The 22,840-nt window shown below is 50.4% G+C and overlaps 1 protein-coding gene across 8 annotated transcripts in view; it reads right to left on the minus strand.

Moving 5' to 3' along the window:
* PIGL (phosphatidylinositol glycan anchor biosynthesis class L) overlaps positions 1–22,840 on the minus strand; it is a 51,698-nt gene that overhangs the window by 11,778 nt on the left and 17,080 nt on the right. For all 8 annotated transcript variants that reach the window (XM_061143581.1, XM_061143579.1, XM_061143578.1 and 5 more), the window contains exons 3-5: positions 6,779–6,869; positions 3,445–3,512; positions 1,708–1,739 (exon numbers count right to left, since the gene is read on the minus strand). In XM_061143581.1, the coding sequence (XP_060999564.1) occupies positions 1,708–1,739; positions 3,445–3,512; positions 6,779–6,869 (191 nt within the window). The remainder of the gene's footprint in view (positions 1–1,707; positions 1,740–3,444; positions 3,513–6,778; positions 6,870–22,840) is intronic.

Raw genomic sequence — 22,840 nt, forward strand, 5'->3', positions numbered from 1 at the left:
AGGGCAGCATCAAGCTGCTCTTTGCCCACCGTTCTCACAGATCAGAGGGTGAAAGGGCCCAGAACACCTGCAGGACACCCTCTGTCTGCCCTGTGCCCCCAGCAGGAAGAGGCTGGCTGCTGGAGGCCAGGGTCAAACCCAAGCGGGGAGTGGTACAGGCAGACTTTCTGTCTTAGGAGGCTGGAGACCTGGCTCCTGCTCGTCACCGGAGAACTCACGGGCTTCGGGAAGTCCCTTCACCTTAGTGAGCCTCAAGTTTCTCGTCTGTATGATGGGCTGTTGGTCATTTGTGAGTGTAGGACCTGCCTGTCTCCCACGTGCCATGTGCTTAGTTGCTCAGTCGTGTCCAACTCTTCGTGAGTACACGCCAGGCTCCTCTGTCCATGGGGTTCTCCAGGCAAGAATACTGAAGTGGGTTGCCATTCCCTTCTCCAAGCGATCTTATCCCAACCCAGGTCTCTTCTGTCTCCTGCATTGGCAGGTGGGTTCTTTCCCAGCAGCACCACCGGAGCTGTCTTCCAGGGTTGAGCAAACACACCAGAGCTATATGTTCCTGAGCCCCTGCAGCTTCACCAGCCAGAAGCCCACCCAGAGAGGGCATGCTGCCTGGGGGTCCATTGTTCCACCCCCAGGGCTCTCCTGTGAGGGGTGCATGTCCAGACAGAAACTGGCTCAGGGAAGGGAGGGCAGTCAGACGCCTTCCTGTGAGTTAGGAAGTGTTTCAGACCTGTCCAGCACCCAGCAGTCACCTACAGCCTGTTCAGTTACCTGGGGGATAGATGTGAGCTTGGATGGACATTCTGAAAGGACACTAGAGGTGGGATAGAGCTGGCCAGGGAGAAAGCCAGGCAGGCGAGGGGCAAGGCCCACAGAGGTGGTTAACTTCCTGTGTCAGCCCATCTGGGTCCCAGGTTCTTGGTCAACACTGTTTCTGAGTGTGTCTGTGGGTTTCACATTTGAACTGGACGACTGGGGAAACCAGAAGACCTGGGTAGGTCTTGTCCAGTCCATCAAGGGAAGGCCCGAGCAGAGCAGAGGTTAGAGGGAGGGAGAATGTGTCCCCTTCTGTCCAACTGCAGAGCTGGACCCTGGTCATCTGCCCGAGACCAAGACTAACCCCATCAGCTCCCTGGTCTCAGGCCTTTGGACTCGGACTGATTGAGGGATGCCCTGGCTCTCCTGGGCCGTCAGCTTGCAGGTCGCGGATCCTGGATTTCTCAGCCTCCATAATCGTGTGAGCCAATTCCTTCTTTATGTTATTGTTGTTGTTCTGTCGCTAAGTTGTGTCCAACACTTTGTGACCTCATGGACCGCAGCAAGTCAGGCTTGCCTGTCCTTCCCTTCTCCCGGCGTTTGCTCAGACTCATGTCCATTGAGTCAGTGATGCTGTCTAGACATCTGTATGTATGTGTATAATATACAGCGGCACATCTGTCTGCACCTCCTGTTGGTCTGTTTCTCTAGAGAACCCCAATGACACCCCCTCCTCCCTCACACCCAGAGGATACTTCTCAGTGGACACAACTTGACCGTGAGGCCTGGGGACCCCTCTGTGACAGGCACAGTGAGCTGAGTCAGGACAGTGTGGCCCCACCTCCCTGTCTGCCCCACTCCCGCCACTGGGCCAAGGGCAGCTCTCTGTATATTTAGCACTCTCACCCTAGAGGGACAGTAGCAGCAACCTGTTCCAACAGGGCCCGGCCTTACCTTTAGGCAATTTCCCTTCTGCATGCAGGGTCCTGGCAGAGGAAACAGAGACAGTGTGAGTGAGAACCCTCTGCAGTTAACCGGAGGGGCTGTCAGAGCCAGGCCTGGCCCACCCTGGGGTCCCTCCATGTAGGTTTCCAGGCAGGTTCTTGAGCATAAGTCACCACGGAGATTCCTCAAACCCCATACCTCTGGCTACAGCTGAAGGGGCTAAGGTGGGTCCCTCATCCAAGGTCAGCCAATCTGGAGATGACCAGTGGCTTATGAGGTGCCCTGGTCCAAGCTGTGCCCATCAGAGATGAAAGTAACGACAACGGACTCTTCAGAGTTTTTCTCTTTTATGAGATCGTGATGTGAGTGTGGTAGGAAATTATGTAAAGTGTTAATTGGTGTTTCTTCCCTGACAGTCCCCTCCCCTTCCACACACCTTTTGGCAGTAGAGGCCATTATGTGCTCACTGCCCTAAGAGGAGGCGTGAGGGGACTTCCCTGGGGGAAGAGGGCACAGGTTCAATCCCTAGTCTAATCCCTGGGAACTAAGATCCCACATGCTGTGCAGTGTGGTGAGAAAAAGTATTTATCCTAAGAGGAGGGGTGAGCTGGGTCCAACAGCAATATGAAAATGAACTCCTTGTTGTTTCAAAATTTGACAGGTGGGCAATGGGACAAAGAGTCCCCTTCCCCCACACTCCAACACACAGACACATGGACTCATGGGGAAGGGATTCTCAGGAGCAAGGATTAAAGACAAGAAGTTGGCCTGACTTACAGAGCCTGAGAAATAGAAAATGCCAAGTTCAGAGGCAGCTCATCCTGCACTCTGGGTGGAGCCCTGGGGATGAACTCCAAGGAAAGAGCTCAGAGGCAGATCTAAGGGCAGGAGAGAGATGCCCTGGAGACACACGTTCAAGCCCTGAAGAGAATGGGCACGTTCAGAAGAAGGGTGTAGAGTCAGTCCTTGACCTCAAGCTGCCCTCTCCCTTCCATAGGCTGGGTCCAGCAAGCTCCTTGTGGGCCCAAGAGGAGCAGGCTCAAGAGATCAGGACATAAGGTCCAGGTTTGTATGACCCCAGAGAAGTCCCTCAAGATCTGTGAGGGTTGTTTTTTTTTTTTAACCAGTTAAATGCAGGTGGTATTCATGGTTGTTAGTTGCTCAGTCATGTCTGACTCATTGCAACTCCAGTGGGCTATAGCCTGCCAGGTTCCTCTGTCCATGAGACTTCCCAGGCAAGAATACTGGAGCATATTGCCATCTCCTCCTCCAAGGGATCTTCCTGACACAGGGATTGAATCCACCTCTCCTGCATTGGCAGGCAGATTCTTTACCACTGAGCTGCCAGGGAAGCCCTAAATGCAGATGCATGTCAGTAAAATGGAGTGGCTGCAAAGAACAGGTGAGATTTCAAATGACGTGCACATCCTCCTTCTCTAAAGAAAGATCTGAAATCAGGAGGATGCCCATTCATGGATCCCAGCCCTCAGACCTCCCCGTGAGCTACAAGGAGGTGAGATTTGGCTGTAACATTTCCTGAGGCCAAAGCAGAGGGAGGAATCCAGTCAGTTCCTGCATTTGGCTGCATCCGGGGACAGAGAGACTCAGCTATTAGGAGACAAGGTCATAACTCTAGGACTCGAGGGCACCTGCTCCTGGGAGGATGAGGTAAGATGACCCATGGGGTGGAGAGTGATGAGGAGACCGCCCATCCCAGCCACCCAGGGAACTGGCGCACAATTGTACCTCACAGCTGCATTCAGAGCCACGTGGTTGCTGTGTCCACTCACGCCCCCCTCATCAAAGGTCACCACCTGCAGAGACACAGAGCTTCACTCCAGACTGTCTGAACCGTCCACACTGCCTAGGACAGACAGGAGGGCCCAGAACCCTGAGCCTGTTCGTGTTCCGAGTGAATCAGAACTGACTTGGGAACGGGTTGGTGGTGTGTGACCACTGTTCAGCCCTGTGGCTGTGGGTTTGACTATGCTCTTGCTCCTGGAGAGCAGAGCAGAGCAGAGTGGAACTGGGCCACGAGAGAAACCTGGGTTCGGCATGTCTGTGTTTCTTATCTGCGTGGCCTCTTATCAGCACGTTTGGTCTCCCTACTGGCTGCTGCGTGACCTTTGTTCATGTTGATGCCATCTGATTATTCGGTCCCTCTCCTGGTGCTGCGTCGAGGGCATGGAAGCGCTAGGGGACAGTGTCCACCGTGCCCTGGGGCTCACTGGAGCCCATGGCTCCTGGTAGGCTGCCTCTGCGTCCACATTCTCAGACCAGCGTCTGCTTCTCCAACTATAAGCCTAGCCTAGGCTCCAGATTCATTTCTGCACAGATGAGTTTAAAAAATCCAAAGAATAATTTGAATAATAATAATAATAAATGTAAAAGAATAGCTGGGATAAGTGAAAAAAAAATATGTAGGAAAGAAGACAGGACTCAGAGAAAGGCACAGGTATGGCTGGTTGAGGGGGGATGGAAAGAGGGGACCAGACAGCCAAGAAAGCCGGATGATGGAGGAGCAGGGGCAGGTGAGCCAGCATTTAAAGAAAAACACTGTTGACCTTGAGTTAATAATTAGTGAGGCTGAATTATGGGAACACGAGTTTCATTATACTCTGCTCTACTTTTGCATGCTTGAAATTCTCCACAGTGGGAATTTTTTTTTTAAAGGCTTATAAGCAGATCCCATTATGGTGGGTATGTGTCATACATTTGATAAAACCCACAGGACATACAGCACCAGGAGTGAACCCTAACATGAACCTGGGGTGATGATGACATGTTAGTGTAGATTCACTGTAACAGGTCGTGGGGCCAGGGGTATGTGTGTACTTTCTTCCCAGTTCTACTGTGAACCTAAAATTGCTCTGGAAACTATAATGTGTTATTAAAAAAAAAAAAAACAACACTTCACCCTAGAACTCAGGTACCCCATTCTGATCCCATCCTTCTATGCAGCTAAGCGTGGAGTGCCTAAGTCCACTCTCACCTCTGACCTAGTTACCCTGATCCTCCGGCATATCATAGTACATCGCTACTGGGAGAGATTTCATCTTCAGTGTCTTGGTTTTCTCATCTGTGAGGTTGGAAGAGTGAGGCCTCCCTCCTTTCTCTCTGGGTCAAGGTGAAGGTCAGATGAAGCCCTGTGGGAACATTTAGGACCTGGACAGCAGCCCAGGCCGAGTGTCTGCTGCCCTTGGTGGAGGTAACTCTGGGACGTGGTTGTTTCAGGCCAGCTGGGGCACACTCCCTGGTCTGGGGGCTTGGGGCCACTGCAGTTCATCCCCATCACTTAAAATTCTCCAAGGTCTTGTTTCCTGTTTATCCCACACCTTCCAACAAGCCCCCAGTCTTCCTGCCTTGAGGGGGGCTGAGCTGAACTGTCTTCACCCCCTGGTCTCGTGCAGATTAGGACCTGGCAGCAATGGTGTCTGTCCACCTTCCCCCCTAAACTGCAGAAACCTATGTTCAAATGAAGGCTTCCCCGGACCCCAGTAAACAATAGGCTGCTTTCACTTCTCTAAGACAGTGGCTCACGGAACATGGTCCGTGAAGGATAAACAGCAACACCTGTCACTGGGGCAAGACACACAGCAAATACTGTCCCACAGAGGGCTGAAGAAGTCACGGAGGGCTTCTGCAAGAAGGTGGTCTTAGCTGGGCCTGGACCACAAGTCAGTTTTCAGGGAAACAAACTTGGGAGATTCTTCTGTGTCTGTGCCCTGACCTCCTCCCTGGATGTTCAGAGCTGCAGCTGTGATGTGGTCTAAACACTAACTCGGCCCCTAAGTGAGGTCCAGCCCTGTTCACCAGTGGGTGGCACCTATGGAAGGGCTGGTCAGAGATGGCCAAGTTCACAAAGATGGGAGTGTATCCCACAAGCAGGAGTGACTGAAGACCAGTTGTTCCTATGAACCAAAGCCAGAGAGGAGAGAGTCTGGGGACTAGCCGTGGGCAGGCCACTGCCCGGGAAGACAGGGTGCCAAGGTCACTGTGGTAGACCTCACAGACCCTGCCCTGTGCCCCACCTGGCCCTGAGGACCAGCCCTGTCCACCGCCAGGCTGTCGAGCCCTGAGAGGGTCTGAGTGTGGTCTGGGAAAAGCAGGGCAAGAAGAGCCAGGCCAGCTATCACCTCAGACCCTAAAGAAAGGTACATCCAGGAGGGGTGGGCCTGCAGCTGTTGGTAGCCATTCGTCTGGCCAGAACAAAGTGCAAAGCCGGTGCAGATCCCTGGTGGGTCCAGCAGCCCCCCTGCACCTCCAGCTCCACGTGGTTCACAGCCAGCTGGCTCGGTGCCCCTTCTGGCCCATGTGGACAAAGCTCCCGTTGTATTTATGTCATTAGAGCACAAAGGCAGTCTGACTAATCCACAAAAATCTGCTCTTAACAATGGCCTAATAATTCAGTTCACTCAGAGGATGCATCACTGATAAAAGCCTGACAGTGGGGTTCACCTTCTAACAAGGATTAATCAAAACTTAAAAGCCAATGGCTAGGGCTTTAAATGGTAGGATTTAGGTATTAACTCGTGAAGGGTTATTATTATTTTAGATGTTCCCAGCACCTTAAGATGGACTGCTGGCAGGATGCAGGCTGGCAAGGCCTGAGCGTTGAGGTGGGTGTTCCTGAGCTGTCTGCCTCTGCAGGTGAATCGAAGGCCCACCGGAGCTCTAACCAGGAATGTTCTCTCCACAGGGGCTGTGGATTTGATTTAGCCTCATATTTTCTAGAGGGAAAAGTGGAGGTTCAAGTCCCTAGCTTCACGCTTGCCAACCTCGGGCAGCTTCTGAGCCTCTGGGAACCTCAGTTTCCTCGATGGAGGTGAGCATTAGGACAACACTTACCCCCAGAGTTACAGTGACACCCTAACATGAAAACGCTTGTTCTGTGCCAGCGTGTTGTGGCATAGGCTTGTGGGGACCTGGGTTTTCAGGGGGGCAGCACGGAGGTGGGGGGGCGGGTGAAGAGGGCACAGTCTGGGAGAATCGCTGCCTCCCCCTGAGCTCCGTGGTTACACAGGAAAGGTGCAGAGAGACGGGCCGGGTCTCTGTTGGAGAGGGGGGCGTGTACCCTTACCAGGTTGATGCCGTTGGCCTCTACGTGCCGGAGGAGGACATTAGCTGCCCGCTCTGGGTCCCAGCGCACATCTGGGTCATCTGGGAAATCCCTGGAAGGAAGAAGCGCACGTTGGAAACCATTTCTAATGGGGTGCAGGCTCTCCCCTCAGCTCTGGTAGGTGTGTGCACATGTGGGGTGCTGAGGACGTACAGACCAAACACAGCACACTCAGGGCATCTTGGCTCATGTCATGGCTGGGCGGTTGGGAGGGAAGCAGATCTGTCCACAAGCTGGGGGACAGGTGTGGTCCCCAAGGGCTGAAACATGGGGCAGAACTCTGATGTGTCTCGGTAAAAAGTCATGGGAATGGCTCGTTGGTAAAAGTACTCAGTTACCTCATTTAACCTCAGACAGCTGTGAAGGAGCCTGGACGATGCAGGTGAGTAGCCTGTGTGTTGCAGGGCCATTAGGGTTGGGTTTGATGCAGGTTTTCTGACTTACAGGGGAGGTTTCAGCCCCGGGGAGGTGACCCCAGGGGTAGGGGTCTCTACAGGCCACTCCAGGCCTTGTTTCTGTCCACTATCACCACCACCTGCCGATCTGAGGCCAAGGCCATGGTCTGACTCCAGTGTGAAGACATTATTCATAGTCTTATAACTAGACAGCCATCTCTGCTGCCTCAGGTCCTGGGCGCCACCCACCTATGCTGGGGAGACAGGGCCCCCCGATTCCCACCAGGAGGTAGATGTCACCTCTCCATGGACACAGGCCATTATCAGACTCATTTAGGACTATGGTCAAAGGAGAGGTGTTGAAAGTTTTTTAGGAGGAAAATGACATGCATCTCAGGGCAGAACAACACAGTGACTTTCTGCGCTTCCTTGGCTGCCTCTTCCACACCCCGAGGAGCCTCCTGCCAGGGTGACTTTGAAAGCACCATCCTGCCCATCGTTCCCTCAGGGGTCCCCTAATGCTCCTGCCTCTACAGGACAGACAGCTCGGCTAGTGGCAGGGACTGGACAGGGAGGAAGGGAGAGGCAGGGACCAGGACGAAGTTTGTTAAGCCTCATTCCTGGGGAGCGAGCTGAACATGGGATGAAGAACAAGACCTGCTGAGCTCGAGCAGGAAGAAATTCAGGAATTTTCCAGGGAAATACCCTGGAGTGAGAACAACTACACACGTCCCCTTGGCTGGGAGGCCCGCATAAATGCACCAAGGCGTCATTTTGGAAACCAGGGAACAAGGAGACAATCAGAGGTTGGCAAGGCCAGAAGCCACTGTCGCTTCTAGGGAAAGACATCAGAGCCTAGGAACGGGAGTGGTTGATGGCAGGAACTATGAGGGCAGCAGCTAGAGGCCCGGAAAACATTCAGCTGCTGACAGAGGTGCTGTGAGGAGCGGGGAGACCTTCCAGTCTCCCATCACGGCCAACTATTGGTCAAACCTACTGAGAAGTCAGTTGATTGGCAAGGGAGGCATGAAGCATGGTTGCTGTTGGTCCAGGTGTCTGGCAGTGCTCGAAGCAAGTGCCCAATGGATATTTGCTCTCAACTATGCCCCAGACTTGAGCCTAAGCCTTCAAGGGTAGCAGCAGTCTGCCCTTCTGGGAATGCAATTGCCACTAGCTGCCCAGGTACAGAGGGCAACGTGGAGGTCACTGCTGGGCAAGCAAGAGTTCAGGCTCAGGGGAAAGAGACAGGGCAGCGGCTGGTGGGCAGCTCCACCCCAGCAGCTCTGCTTGAGCTCTGCCTATGATCAGAGTGGCCCAGTGTCACCAGGGGGCATCATGACGCCAGGTCGGATGACAGAACACACAAGTTCCAGTTCCCTGCTCACCAGGTGCCCGGGGCCTGTGCCGCATCATCCCTAGAGCTGGGAGGACCTGGGCCACACTGGTGACCTGAGAGCCCTGATGTCTAGGACTTTGTGTCCTATGCAATTTTTGAGTGAGGCTGAAATGCTGACAGTGGATGGTAGTTTTTAGGAAAGAGTAGGGGCCTTGGATGAGCTTCCCAGGTAGCACTAGTGGTAAAGAACCCACCTGCCAGTACAGAACACAACAGACTCAAGTTCGATTCCTGGGTCTGGAAGATCCCCTGGAGGAGGGTCTTCTCATGCCAGGTGCTGCATTAAAGTGATTGATTGGTTGACTGAGCCAAAGGTACCTGCCTTTAGAGGTTGAAACATACAAGTAAGAGCTTTAAAAGATAGCAAATTTATAAAAACAGATTAGAGGCAAAAAGAAAAGGAAAAAGGGGGACTTCCCTGGTGGTCCAGTGGCTAAGATTTCTTGCTCCCAAGACAGTGGGTCTGGGTTGGATACCTGATTGGGAACCTAGATCCCACATGCCATAACTAAAGATCCCACATGTTGCAACTAAGACATGGTGCAGCCAAATAAATAAGTAAAAAAAAAAAAAAATTGAATTGCAGGGGGAGCAAGGCATCCCCAGGGGACCACTTCCCTTCAAAGCAGGAAAATATAAAATTTTATATTTTATTAAAATTTAGTTAAGTGTAGAAAAAGTAACACCTGTGAGATCAACATCATGAGTTGTCTTTTGCCTACTAGTGAAAGTGTTAGTCACTCAGTCGTGCCAACTCTTTTCGACCCCATCAACTGTAGCCCGCCAGGCTCCTTTGTCCATGGGATTCTCCAGGCAAGAATACTGGAGTGGATAGCCATTCCTATCTCTAGGGAATCTTTCTGACCCAGGGATAGAACCTGGGTCTCCTGCATTGCAGGCAGATTCTTTACCATCTGAGCCACCAGGGAAGACTTTTGCCTAAAGTTCAGCCCTAATCAACTCAAGGCTTGGGTCCAAGTAGTAACTTTTGCAATAGTTCCTTTCTTCTCTGATGGATTAACAATCCCGCCTTAGATAAACATGCCAGCAGAGGTGTGAACACAAGTGAGTCAGCCGGCTGGCCCCTCCTTAAGGGAGTGTTGGTAAACGGCCTTTGCCCTATTTTTCTTGGTGCTGTCCTGCGTTTTGCTGGCTGGGGTCAGGGAGGAGGACTGGAACTGAAGCTGCCATCGAGATGCATGAAGTAACTTAGGTCTGAAAGTGAGGCAGAGCAAAGTCGCCAAAAGGAAGGTGCCCTGGCCCTCCACCCAAGCCCCAGCCAACGCATCTCCTATCACAGTTGTTGTAGTCACTGTGGGTTTTCTGTCATCTGATGTATAACCAGATCTTGATTTTGATATGCCATCATTTTGTAAAGCCTCTATTTTACTGATTATGTAGGTTGTTTCCAATTTTTATTATTGAAAAAAGTTGTAACTAGCATTGTTATAATGTAACACTTCATATGACTCTCTCAATATTTCCTTGGGATAAAATCCTAGAGATGTCACTTGGGAGTCAGAGATGAAGCAAGGAGAACCTTGCAGATCTCCCTGTGAGGAGCAGTGTTAAGAGAAGGAAGTGGAAAGTGGGTTAACTCACCAGGAACAGCATCACGGAGAGAGAAAGAGCAGTGTACTTCATAGGCTGGAGGGAAAGACGAACAGGGACAACTCTTATCAGAGCTCCACGCCTCCTAAAAATCTCAGGTGTTTTATACCTACTTCCTTATCCTAATGATTCATGAAAGTGGAAGTCCCTCAGTCACGTCTGACTTTTTGCGACCCCACAGGCTGTAGCCCGCCAGACTCCTCTGTCCATGGAATTCTCCAGGCAAGAATACTGGAGTCAGCTGCCGGTTCCTTCTCAAGGGAATCTTCCCAACCCAGGGATCAAACCCAAGTCTCCTGCATTGCAGGTGGATTCTTTACTGTCTGAGCCACCAGGGAAGCTGGAAAAGGCTATTTACATTTTTCTACAGCTGGAGAGAGTTGGTTGGAAGGGAATGAGTTACACGTGGAGTGAGAGGCACTAGAGGCTGGCTGAGTGGGGCTGCAGGGGAACACGTGTGTTGTCAGGAGCCCTACTTCATCTTGGTAACCAGCCCTTCTCCTGGGAAATCACGTGGTCATTCAGCAACAAGAGTGAAACCGAGCAGTTCCAACTGGGACTTGAACTCACAGTCTTTTAACTGAGACCACTACACCTGGTCTCAGGACTTACTGAAGATCAGGTTCTTGATATCTCATCACAGAAAGAATTCAGTGAGAGACAAAGTGATAGGTAAGAAGTGGATTCATTTAGAGAGAAACACCCCAGACAGAATGTGGGCCATCCCAGAAGCCCAGACTGGCACAGGGTAGGGGGTTGTCAATAGGGGTGGTAATTTCATGAGCTACCGAGTGTGAGGAACGTTCCAGCTGTTTCGGGGATGGGGTGGGGATCTACAGGAATAGGGCCACTGTCCACTTTTTGACCTCTATGGTTGGCCTGGGAACTGTCATGGTGCCGGGTGTGTCACTTAGTTTGCTGATAAGTTACAATAATGAATGAATACTGAGGCTCAAGGTCTAGTGGAAATCGAGGGGTTGGCCATTTTGGACCTATTTGGTTCTAATTAATTTCTGTCGTGTCCTCAGGCTGTGTGGTTTTTTGAAGTGTTGTGCCAGCCCACCTCCCTGCTGTTTCAATGGGAGAACAGAGGCCAAGCCCTAAGAGTAGTCAGGTTTCATATTTAAGGGACATCTGGACTTGCCATACCCAACCTGAGGTATGTGTGAACCACACGGTGGGTTTGCTTCAGCTGTGGACAAGGATTCTGAAGTTGCTAGCAGCTCTCCCCAAACCTAGATGTGAGCAGGCCCATGGCAAACAGTAATAAAGTTACCAAGAGGTCCCAGAAACTTCCTTCAATTATTAGCAAGCTACTTCTCAGCTTTTATTGCAATTTTAATAAAAGTATATGGAGATACCTCTGGTGCTGGTGTGCCTGGGTAGCTCTGCTAACACGGAAAGCTGAATAACTCTTTCTGGATGAGACAGAGGATAGGGTGGCTGAAAACAGGTTTCTGGCCAGGTTTTGCCAAGTAGAGCAGAGATGACACCTCTGAAGACTTGAGGACAAGGACAAGCAAGGGTTGCATCAGCCACCCCCTGCAGGAGGACTGCAACCCGCAGAGCCCTTCAGCTCAGAAATGAAGTGTCTGGCAGGTCACACCTTGAACCTAGACTCTTGATTAAGAGACCTGTGGTCGCTCTACATCTCCTCAGTGAGGTGACGGTTCCTGATAAGAAGCCAGCCCTGGAGAACCAGGAATGAGGGCAGAATTTCCAAGGTCATTCACAAAGCAAGCCTGGAGACTAAAACATTATAAAGACCTGTGAAAGATTGTTTGAAGAGGCATTTTACAAAGCAGGAAATGCAAGCTGCCAACATATATTCCTCTAATTCTCAGAAGGAGTCAAACAAATGCAGAATTAAAGCTCCGCATGGTGTGGAGGAGGGCTCACAGGAAGGGGTCAGTTTACTGGCCGCACCTGTGCCGGATGGTTACCCGATTTGTGCTCTTTGACCTTTCTAGAAATGACTCTAAGGAAGTAATCAGCCTAACAGTGGAAGTCCACTCAGGCAGAGACACCACTTTCACTGCATTTACAGAGGGAAAGAGGCTGCAGTTCTGTAGTTCTGACACCAGGGAACAATGTCTTTAACTTCCTGAACTGTGGCTTGTGAAAAATGCTAAAGATAACACAAGAGTTTTAGGGCATGTTCAAAGTCAAAGCAAAGAAAGTTAAATACACCCAAGGAAAGGAATGTTAAAACAAAATCGGAAAAAAAAGAACTCCAGTAACTAAACTTTAGTTTTGCTCCTGACTTAAGAATGAGACTCATGTGAAAGGGGAAACCTGTTTAGAAGAATTGAATTTTGGAAACAAAGCCCTTCTGTGAGAGAACTTCCAAATAAAGGGCTCTGGGTTCAAGAGTCCAGGTACCCTGGCCTGGGCTCCCCGGAAAGCAGCACCTGAGGAAGGCCTGTTGGGCGCTGTGACCCAGAGCCGGAGGGAGGGGAGGCGGTGCAGACTTGCGGGCTGGCCCCGGGGTCCCGCGGGCTGGCCGCCGGACCTCGAGAAAGCCATCTCGGAGCCGCGCGTCTGTCCGGGAGGAGGAAGACGGACGTACCGATCTTGGGGGGCTAGCTCTCCAGCACTTGAGGGCCGATAACTCTTGCCGGACTCCGCGCGAGGGCAGAGCGGGGCAGGGCAGGGCTCCCAGAGCATGAGATCTCTGCACCTTTACCCGCGGGCCCAGCGTGGACTGGGCACCAAGCGTGGGCACCGTCGCAGATGCAGGGTCCGGAGCGGGGGTGGGGGGCACCTCCAGCCGCAGGGGCCGCAGAAGCGCCAGGGGCACCTCGTGGGGACGCGGCCCTGCGACCCCCGAGGGTATGGGACGGGCGCTCCGGACGCGACCCGACATCGAGGACGCGGCGCCCTCGGGGTGCAGTGAGCGAACACGGCGTTAATTCCGCTGGAAAAGGCCCCAAACCTAGCCCTGCCCTGGACTTCCGCGCTCGGCCCGGGAGGTTCAGAAGAATATCTGTGACCTGCTCTGCACTTTTTAGTGACTGCCCTCGGTCGTGTGGGGCGTGACCTCGGGGTGGTGGGCGCGGTGGGCTCTCCCCTCCTCCCTCCTGCCGGACTGGGGACCCGGGGTTGGGCACAGTCACCGCGCCCCGCTGGCGCTGCGTGCGCCCTTATTTGGGCCTGTGGCTCGTCCTTCACCCCCCCTCCCCCATCCCCGACTCCGGCATATTTCTAAACCGAGGACTTCCTCTGTCATCCGGGCGGGCAAAGGTCACCCGAGTTCAGGGCCACCGGAGGAGGGCGGGGCGCAGGCGGGTCACCTGGGCTGCTGCGCGGCGGGGGGTCGCTTCCCGGACTCGCAGGGACCAGCCCGAGCGGAGGAGAGAGGAAAAGAAAGGGAAAGTTGAGGAGGAAAGAAGGGACCAAGAACCAGGAAGAGGCTGAAACAGACCACAGTTGGTGTCTGTGAAGCATCTGGGCTGCCAGCCACCCCACCCCCACAAGCAATTTAAGAGCGTGGACAATGACCCAGGAGACCCTTGTCCACAGAGGCTCCCTGCCCTCCTTTCTCAGGCACATAAAAGGAACCTGCAGGTCAGGGCTGTCAGGCAGGGCTGTAGCTCACCTTTCTCAGGAAGACACAAGTTTTACATTAATTAGTACCCCAACAAGGTGTGTAAATCCTGCGAAGTTCTTGTGAGATCTTTTCCCCAAAATTGCCAATTCGCTGTCTTACGTGGCAACTGAGAAACAGAACTGCTCACTGAGCTCACTTCAGCGGTCACAGGGCTCAGCTGGGAGGCCCAGGTCTCCGTCCCCACCCCTCCCCTCTCCCCACGGGCCTCCCAAGGGCCCCCCGCCCCGGGCAGAGCCTGTGCAGTGTTGCTCAGGACAGAGATAGAACGGCTGGGGCCTAGACTTCGGACACTTCTCAATCTTCTGGTGCCTGAAATGTCTGCCTCTTTCCCTTTTTTTAAAAAAGCCAGATTTAGGGTCCTGTCAGAGAAGGGGTTCATCCCTGCCTTCAGCAAGCACCTGGAATGCCGTCACGTGCCAAGTGAGAAGAGCAGAAGCAAAGCCAGAGGGTGGGATGTGGAGTCCCCGTGGGCGGTGTGGTCAGCCCACTAGGACACCCTGGAGTCCCAGGGTGGGAAGAGGGTTGCCAAACCAGGGAGCCCCTGGGACATCTCAGGGTGAAAGGGAACCTTAACTGTAGATTCCACTGAACTGCAAGGCACTGCAGGATGATCAGACCAGTGCTCAAATAATGAAGTCCAGGGCAAAAAGGCACTGCAAGAAACAGTCAAACATGTCGCTGTGGTGGTTCAGAGAGGAAATGTTAAGGTTGTACAGTATGGATGGAAGTTTCATGTAGGCGGTGGTGTCTGTGCTGGGTCAGGGTGAACAGGCCTCCGGACAGGGGCTAGAGTTCTAGAAAGAGAAGAGTGGAGCCATGGCGTGCGGGGTGAGTGTGGGGCCGTGACTGAGGGCACCTGTCTTGTGTAGAGATCTTCGCACAGCGAGGAGCATGGGGAGGTTTCCTCAGGGCAGTGGCTGGATCGGGTTTGCTTTAGGACGTCAGCCTGGGAAAGTGAAGGGTGAACTTGGGGGTGGAGCACTGTTAGTCCTCGGCAAGGGTCCAGACCAAAGAGGAGGCCCTGGGGATGGGAGAGAGAAAGGCGCCCAGAACACTTATGGAAAGAGGCTTTGTCAGATTTAGTGCCTGACTGGACAGTACAAGCAAAGAAGAAAACGCCACTGGAGGTGACTCCAGCGTCACACGTGAGGACTTCATGTTTGCCTGGTGCCTTCCGTACAGTCACAGAGTGTTAGTTGCTCAGCTGTGTCTGACTCTTTGGGACCCCATGGACTGTAGCCCACTGGGTTTCTCTGTCCATGGAATTCTCCAGGCAAGAATACTGGAGTGGGTTGCCGTTCCCTTCTCCAGGGATCAAACCCAGGTATCCCACATTGTGGGCAGGTTCTTTTACTGTCTGAGCCACCAGGGAAGCCCATGTCACAGGCGTCACTTTATTTAGTCACTTGGTGACTAAATATATATCAGTTGGTGTAATAATGCAGAATGCTAGGAAGGGCACTGAAACTGGTGATACCCAGCTATAGAGAGCTCTGTCAACTGGGGCTTCCTTTTTTTGGTTTGCCTTAAGACTGTTGAAATTAAAACACTGTGTTAAAAAAAAAAAAAATTCTCGTGAAGGAGCTGTAGCCATGGAGAAGCTCTCCGGGAATAGCCTCAAGGGAGCAGGAACCAGAACCGTAGCTTGGTGAGCTCTCGAGTCAGGTTGGGGGAGAAGGGAGGGGTCTGGTGGGGCAGAGACGGAGTAGACCAGTCCACGGGACCGTGCCGGCAGGGCTTGAGGAAGGAAAGGCCGCTGGATTTCACCCCTTGGGGGGAATATGGGTGGCCCTGGAAGCAGGGCCCATGAAAAGGGGCAGGTGGTGCAGAAGGACGGGTCAGTGGGTGGTGAGAGAGCAGCACCAGGAGCTTTAAGAAGTTTGGGAGGAAGAAAGAGGTGGGAGGCCTGAGGGACTTGGGAGTCCAGGAAGGGTTTGTGCACCTGTGAGGATGTCTGAGGATGCGGCAAACCAGTCAGCCATGGTGGTAGAGAGTAAGCTACCCGCGGGGGGCAGGAGGAGACAGGTAAGGCCCAGGCGATCTGGCTACAGAGGATGAACGTGTTAAGCAGGGAGCAGAGCTGCGGGCTCAAGGCAGGGTAACAGCTCCCTCGTCATCAGCGCGGTGAGGATGAAATGAGATAAAACCTGATGGACACTTAGAGCCTGGCATGCGGTCAGGGTCTTGTAAAGATCAGCTCTTGAGCTGACTCTGGATTGGATGGTATTTGATGCCAAGGAAGGAAAGGGGTGATGGGTGCTGGGCCACAGAGAAGTGCGGTTGGCAGGGGCCTTGAAAGAATTGGAAGGATTGGTCAGCAGGAAGGCCTTGAAAGGGGCCTTCTGGGGATTCCACCTGTGTTTCAGTCACAGGACCTCTCTGCAGAAGCCTGGACGCAGAGGGTGGGGGTAGAAAGATGGAGACAAAATGGATACATGGCTGGAGGGCTGCACAGGAGCAGGGGAGGGAGCTGAGAGGACCCAGGTACCCTCCACAGCAACCTCGGGGGCGGTGGTGCGGTCAGCGGAGGTGAGTGCTCAGGCCGCCTGGAAGAGGACAGAGAGGAGGCTCCACAGTGACCTGGCTGGCAGGATGGGGAGGCTGGGAGTGGCCTGCCTGATGGCTCTGGATGGACACCCCAGCACCAAGGGTGAGGCTGGGTGCTGGTCATGAGCACAAAGGGCACAGGGCCCAATGATTTACGAAACGGGAGTGTCCTGGTGGCCATCTACGTTTACGGGAGGTATGCAAACATCCTCCCTATGAGTTTCAGCAGCTACGAGAAGGGCCTGGTGAGATCAGCAGCTGGCCAGGCGCAGCTAAGCAAGTGTCAAGAGTGACCCCAAAGCTGTAACTGGTCTGCAGGGGGTCCCAGGCATCCCCGACAGACAGGCCGGGAGGTGGAACTATGGGACAAGGCTCTAATCAGTGTATTCTTACTCTAACTCAACAGGATTAATATTAATTGCTGACTTTGTAATAGTTCAGTGAGAACTTTTATATAATCAGTGAAGTAAAGTGTTTACAAAGTCTCACTGTTCAGTTGCTTAATAGAGATTAACATCTCTGCTGCGAGTGGTGAGTTGTGAGTGAGAGATTCTGCTCCTCATGGATGGCTTCTGAAGCAGCCAGTGCTTCCAGGGTCTTGTGAGATGTGGCTGAGCTCAGAGCTGAGGTTGTGTCATTGGTACTCGGGCTCGGGGGACGGCGTGCTCTGGGCGACACACAGAGGTCCCCCCAGGAATGCCAGTGACTGGAGACTCCAGTATTTTCTTCCTCACTGTCAGTCCTTCCTGCTCTTACATTCCTATGAGAAAACTTGCTCCTACACTTATGCTCCAAGAAAAAAGACCAAATAATGCCCCTTCCCAGGTGACCTGATCCAAGCTTCCCCTGTCCCGGGTACCCTGATTCAGGCTTATCCACTCCACTTCTCTGTCTCGGGAAATGGGAGTTGCAACTCAGAAACAGCAGCTCAGAGGTTCCCAAACATTACTGTGCTTTACGATCATCTAGGGAGTCTGTAAAAAATGCAGAATCTAGGTTTCTCACCTCACTAGGGTCAAGGTCTTATCCTGGAGGTGAACAGGAAGCCCACACTGCAAACCCTGATGTGTAACTAAATAGCTTCTTACTCTATGTATCACGCCAGTGTGAACAGCCGTGGGATGGTTAATGATGATTCGAGCAAGGCCATGGGATGGACGGTTTTATTAGTCAAGTAAGTTATGATACAGGTATCCCATGGAAATATAGTATGCCTCACTGAAAAATGAACTGTATTTGTGTTTATGTATGTAAATCTGCATTTGTAAAGTATTGAAGGTATGGAAGTTTACACATTGAGTAGTTAACAGTAGTTTTCTCTGAGGAGAGAAGCATATGTGGAGGGAGATATTCGTTTTTCCTCACTGGATATATATATATATTTTTTTCTTCTTTTTTTTTTTTTTCCCTCACTGGATATATTTTTGTACTGTTTGTTTTTACAGTGTACATCATAAATATTGTTATTAAATATTACTGTTATTTTCAGAACAGCTTGATTGAGACATAATTCACATAATTTTGCAGTCCACTCATTTAAAGTGCACAATTCAGTGTGGTGCATTTTTTTTTTTTGGTATGTTCACAGAGTTGTGCAACTGTCATTGCAATTTTAGGACATTTTCGTCATCTCAGAAAATAAACCCCATTATGAGTCATTTCCCACTCCCTTTCCCTCCCCACTCTTGGCAGCCACTGATCTACTTTGTGTCTGTGGATTTGCCTGCCCTGGGTATTTCAGATAAATGGGATCATACCCTGTGTGGCTGCCTGTTAACAGGCTTCTTTTTAGGTTCATGTAGTCTGTAGCATGTGGTGGGACTTCATTCCTTTTTGTGGTTGAATAATAGTCCAACAGTCCAACAGTCCAATGGTCTGTATGGCCAGACCATGCTTTGCTCATTTACTCATCTGTGAATGGACATTTGAGTCATTTCTACCCTTTTGCTACCATGCATGGTGCTGCTGTGCGAATTCATGTACACGTTTTCATCTGAATGTTTTCAGTTCTTTTAGGTATTTATGTTGGAGTAAGATTGCTGGGTAAAGGTAATTCTGTATTTACATTTTTGAGGAACTAACTGCCTAGCTGTTTTACACAAACCCACCAGTGCCTGAGGGGTCCAATTTCTTTGTATCCTGGCCTGCATTTAGTAGTTCCCTTTTTATTTTTTTAAAATTGGTCAACCTAGGGAGTGTGAAGTAGTGTCTCACAGTGGTTTTGATTTTCATTCCTGTAATAACTAATGATGTTGAAAATCTTTTCCTGTGCTTATTGGCCATTTGTGTATCTTCTTTGGAGAAATGTCTATATAAGTCCTTTGACCATTTAAAAAATTAGGTTGTTTGTCTTTTTGTTGTTGCTTATAGAAGTTTTTTATATATTATTTTATATGTTATATATACTATATTGTTGTTGTTGTTGTTTAGTCCTTCAGTCATGTCCAACTCTTTTGTGCTCCTATGTACTGTAGCATGGGATCTCCCAGGCAAGAATACTGGAGTGGGTTGCTATTGCCTTTTCCAGGGGTTCTTCCTGACCCAGGGATGGAACCCATGCCCCTTGTTTCACCTGTACTGGCAGGTGGATTTTTTTTACTGCAGAGCAGAGCTACCACGGAAGCCCATACATACTATATAATATATAAGGATATATTACATTTGTCTGTATCTATCTCTGGATATTAATCCTTTTTCAGATATATGATTTGCAGACGTTTTCTCTCATTCTGTGAGTTGTCTTTTCATTTTCTTGATGGTATGCATCAAGCAAAAAAGGTTTTAATTTGGCCTGTTTTTTCTTTTGCTAATGGTTGATGCTTTTGGTGTCATATCTAAGAAGGTTCTGCCTAACCCAAACTCATGAAGATTTACTCCTATATTTTCTTGCAAGTGTTTGATAATTTTAGCTCTGCTATTTGGGTTTATTTGAGCTAATTTTTGTGTTTAGTGGAGAGGAAGGGAAGCTTGTTCTCTGGTATATGGATATCCATTTGCAGAAGAGACTGTGTTGCCTCGGTGAATTGTCTTGGCAGCACTGTTGAAAATGAACTGACTATATATGTGAGGGTGACAGTATTACTAAAAAAGATAAAAAGAAGAAAGAGAAAACCTAAAAAAGAATAAACCCTATATAATAAACCTTCTAATACTGAAACTGGCTAGTTAAGCTGTGGGGCTTCCGAAGTGGCTCAGCGGTAAAGAATCTGCCTGCAAATGCAGGAGACCCAGGTTCAATCCCTGGGTCGGGAAGATCCCCTGAAAGAGGAAATGGCAACCCACTCCAGTATTCCTGCTTGGAGAATTCCATGGACAGAGAAGCCTGGCGGGCTACATCTCAGGGAGTGCCAAAGAGTTGGAGACGACTGAGCAACTGAGCATGCAGGCATGCAGCCCTGCAGAACCAGGCCTGTCTCACCATGACAGTTTTGCCAGAAGACCACCACATCAACTTACGTTGCAACACACACAGGCAGCTGCAGTGTTTCTTGTCCTAAGGGCTCTCATCCCCCAGATGACTAAGACTTTTTTCTTAGAACTTGGTGTGGTGGGGACATAATCTTAAAGGCTGACCCAGTGACCTTTCTTCTGGACGCAGACACTTTGTCTGTAAGGTTTGAGTGGGAGAGAATTAGTTGCCTCTCATCCAGAGTCTTTGGTTCCTAGTGCAATTACTGCAGATGCTATAGACTGAACATTTGTGTCCCCTAAAAATCCATATGTTGAAACCCATTTTCCCAGTGTGATGGTATTTGGAGGTGGGGCCTCTGGGAGGTAATAAGGTCACAAGGGCAGAATCCTCATGAATGGGACTAGTGTCCTTAGAATAGAAACCCTAGAGCGCTCCCTTGGTCCTTCCACCAAGTGAGGACACAGCAGGAAGGTAGTAGTCCGTGAATCAGGAGACAGGGCCCCACCAGACACCAAATCTGCTGACACTGTGATTTTGTACTTCTCAGCCTCCGGAACTATGAGACACAATTCTGTTACGAGCCATCCAGTCTGAGGTGTTTTTGTTCTAGCTGCCCAAATGGACTATGACAGTGGGGGTAAGGGTGAGCTGGCTAAACTCAGTTTGGTTCTTAAAGGGTCTACTTCTTAGTGTTTTAATATCCCTATTCAGGGATTCCTTGGTGGCTCAGTGGTAAAGAATCTGCCTGTCAATGCAGGAGACACGGTTTCCTGATCTGGGAAGATCCCATCTGCTGCAGAGCAGCAAAGCCTGTGCGTCACAACTACTGAGCCCGTGCTCTAGAGCCTGAGGACTACTGAGCCCTCATGCCCTGGAGCCCATGCTCCTCAACAAGAGAGGCTGCTGCAGTGAGCAGCATGCACAGGCACTGCAACCTGAAAGTAGCCCCCACTTGCTGCAACTAGGGAAAAGCCTGTGTAGCAGTGAAGACCCAGCCCAGTCAAAAATAAATAAGTAAATAATTATATACATAAAAAAAGATCCCATGTGCATGCTGCAACTAAGACTTGGTGCAGCCAAATAAATAAGAATAAAAATGTTAATTTATTAATTAAAAAAATCCCTACTCTGCTTCCCGAGGAAAGGACCAAAGTGTGTAACAAGGGACATAGTCTGCCATGGGTGTCATGAAATGTAGAAGTGCTCAGTAAAATGGAAAGCACTTAAAAACAAATCAGCTACATTGCTGAGTTGAGCACATGACACTCCATTTATAGAACAACCACATCTAAACACATTCTGCTTTGCCCCTGAGAAGATCTAGAAGCTTTAGGAAAAGTCACCATCTCATCCAGTCGTTGCACATAAAAGACGAGAGAAGCCCAGAGAAAGGGCATTATTTGCCAAAGGTCACACAGTAGGCCTTACAAGCTGAAGCCACATTTCATGACTCCTGGACGAGAGCTCTTCCATCACACTGTACTTTCCTCTTTTTCTTTTCTCTGGTTTTGATTTTCCTCATATTCACCCTTCCTTCATCTGCCAGCAGGAATCTGTTTAAGTTGAAACATGGACTTACACTTATAGTCCTAGCAACATCTCCATTTAACTCTCTTCCCTCAAACTCCATAGGAAACGACAGCAAAAGAAATAATTACAGAGCATCAACTTTGATGAAGCAAGTAAACCACCATATCAGAAAATCACAGGACATAGAACATACCTGCCTGGTAAGATCTGCCCCAGAGAGGGGGTGCACAGCTGGCCAGCAGTGCTTTACCTTGGCACTTCCAACAGGATTTGGAAATGCCTCAGAATCAAGCCTCACCTTCTCAGAAACAATATACTATAAAATAAATTCAGTGAAACTGTCGGTTTACAACTGATATACGCTCATTATCAAAACTAAGGAAAATACAGAAGAGTGTAAAGGAAGTATATACTGCTTTTTAAACTCAATATTCTATCAGGAATATCTTCCTAGACTATGAACTATGCATGGAAAACTGAATTGTGTGGGACTGCCCTGATGGTCCAGTGGTTAAGACCCCATACTTCTGATGCAAGGCACTCGGGTTTGATCCCTGGTTAGGGAATTAAGACCCCACATGCTGTGGGGCAACTAAGCCCAAGTGCTGCAACTACTGAGCCCTCACACTGCAACAAAAGATCCCAAATGACATAAGGAATATCCCAAGGCAGCCAAGTAAATAAATATTAAAAAGAAAATTTTTAATTGTGGCTTAATGTTCTGGACCATGGCTATATAATTAATCACCTACTGCTACATTAGATTGCTATCAATTTTTTTTGCTGTAATGAATATCACAATACACAGTCACCTTGGTTCCTATTTTTGTGGTATATTTACAGCCTCTTTCAAGGAGCAGAATCAGCCACAAATACATGCCTTGTTGAAGCCAGCCTCCCCGGTCCCACTCTTCTTCTAAACTGACACGTGACTTGACGCCCCAGCCTCCCCCCAGCTCCCAGGATAACTTGCCTTTGAAGTAGCACAGGAGCAGCCCTCCATGTTGGCACAGTCGCTCTGTATCAGCTCGGTCCACTGCAGTGTCCTCCCACAGCTCCTTTTCTAGGAAACACCGCTGTCCTTTGTGCCCTCTGGGAGGATGGGCGCCCTGCCCTGCTCTTGCCAACTGGGACTGGAACGCTGCCCTCTCACTGTACCCGGTCACTTCTTTGTGTCTTTGGAGAAAATGCCCTGCAAGGAGCTTTGTTTTATCTTTTTATAGTAAGAGGATGCTTGGTCACGTTCACTTTGGCACTTGGTGTATGGTCTGTTTTGGTTTCTGGAAAGGACCGGCTTTTACAGGGTCTCAGGAGGAGACGGGGTTAGTTACCAGTGGGACCCCAGCAGCCCCAGACTCTCTGCTTTGTGGCTTCCCTTTCACTGATTTGTGTGCATTTATTGGAAAACACAGAGACTTCCAGGAACTGGTAGCAGGCCAGGCTCATTTATGTTGCCTAGTGGGTACTGGCGGAGAAGGCAATGGCACCCCACTCCAGTACTCTTGCCTGGAAAATTCCATGG

This window comes from Dama dama, chromosome 5 (assembly GCF_033118175.1).
Source record: "Dama dama isolate Ldn47 chromosome 5, ASM3311817v1, whole genome shotgun sequence".
Taxonomy (NCBI): domain Eukaryota; kingdom Metazoa; phylum Chordata; class Mammalia; order Artiodactyla; family Cervidae; genus Dama; species Dama dama.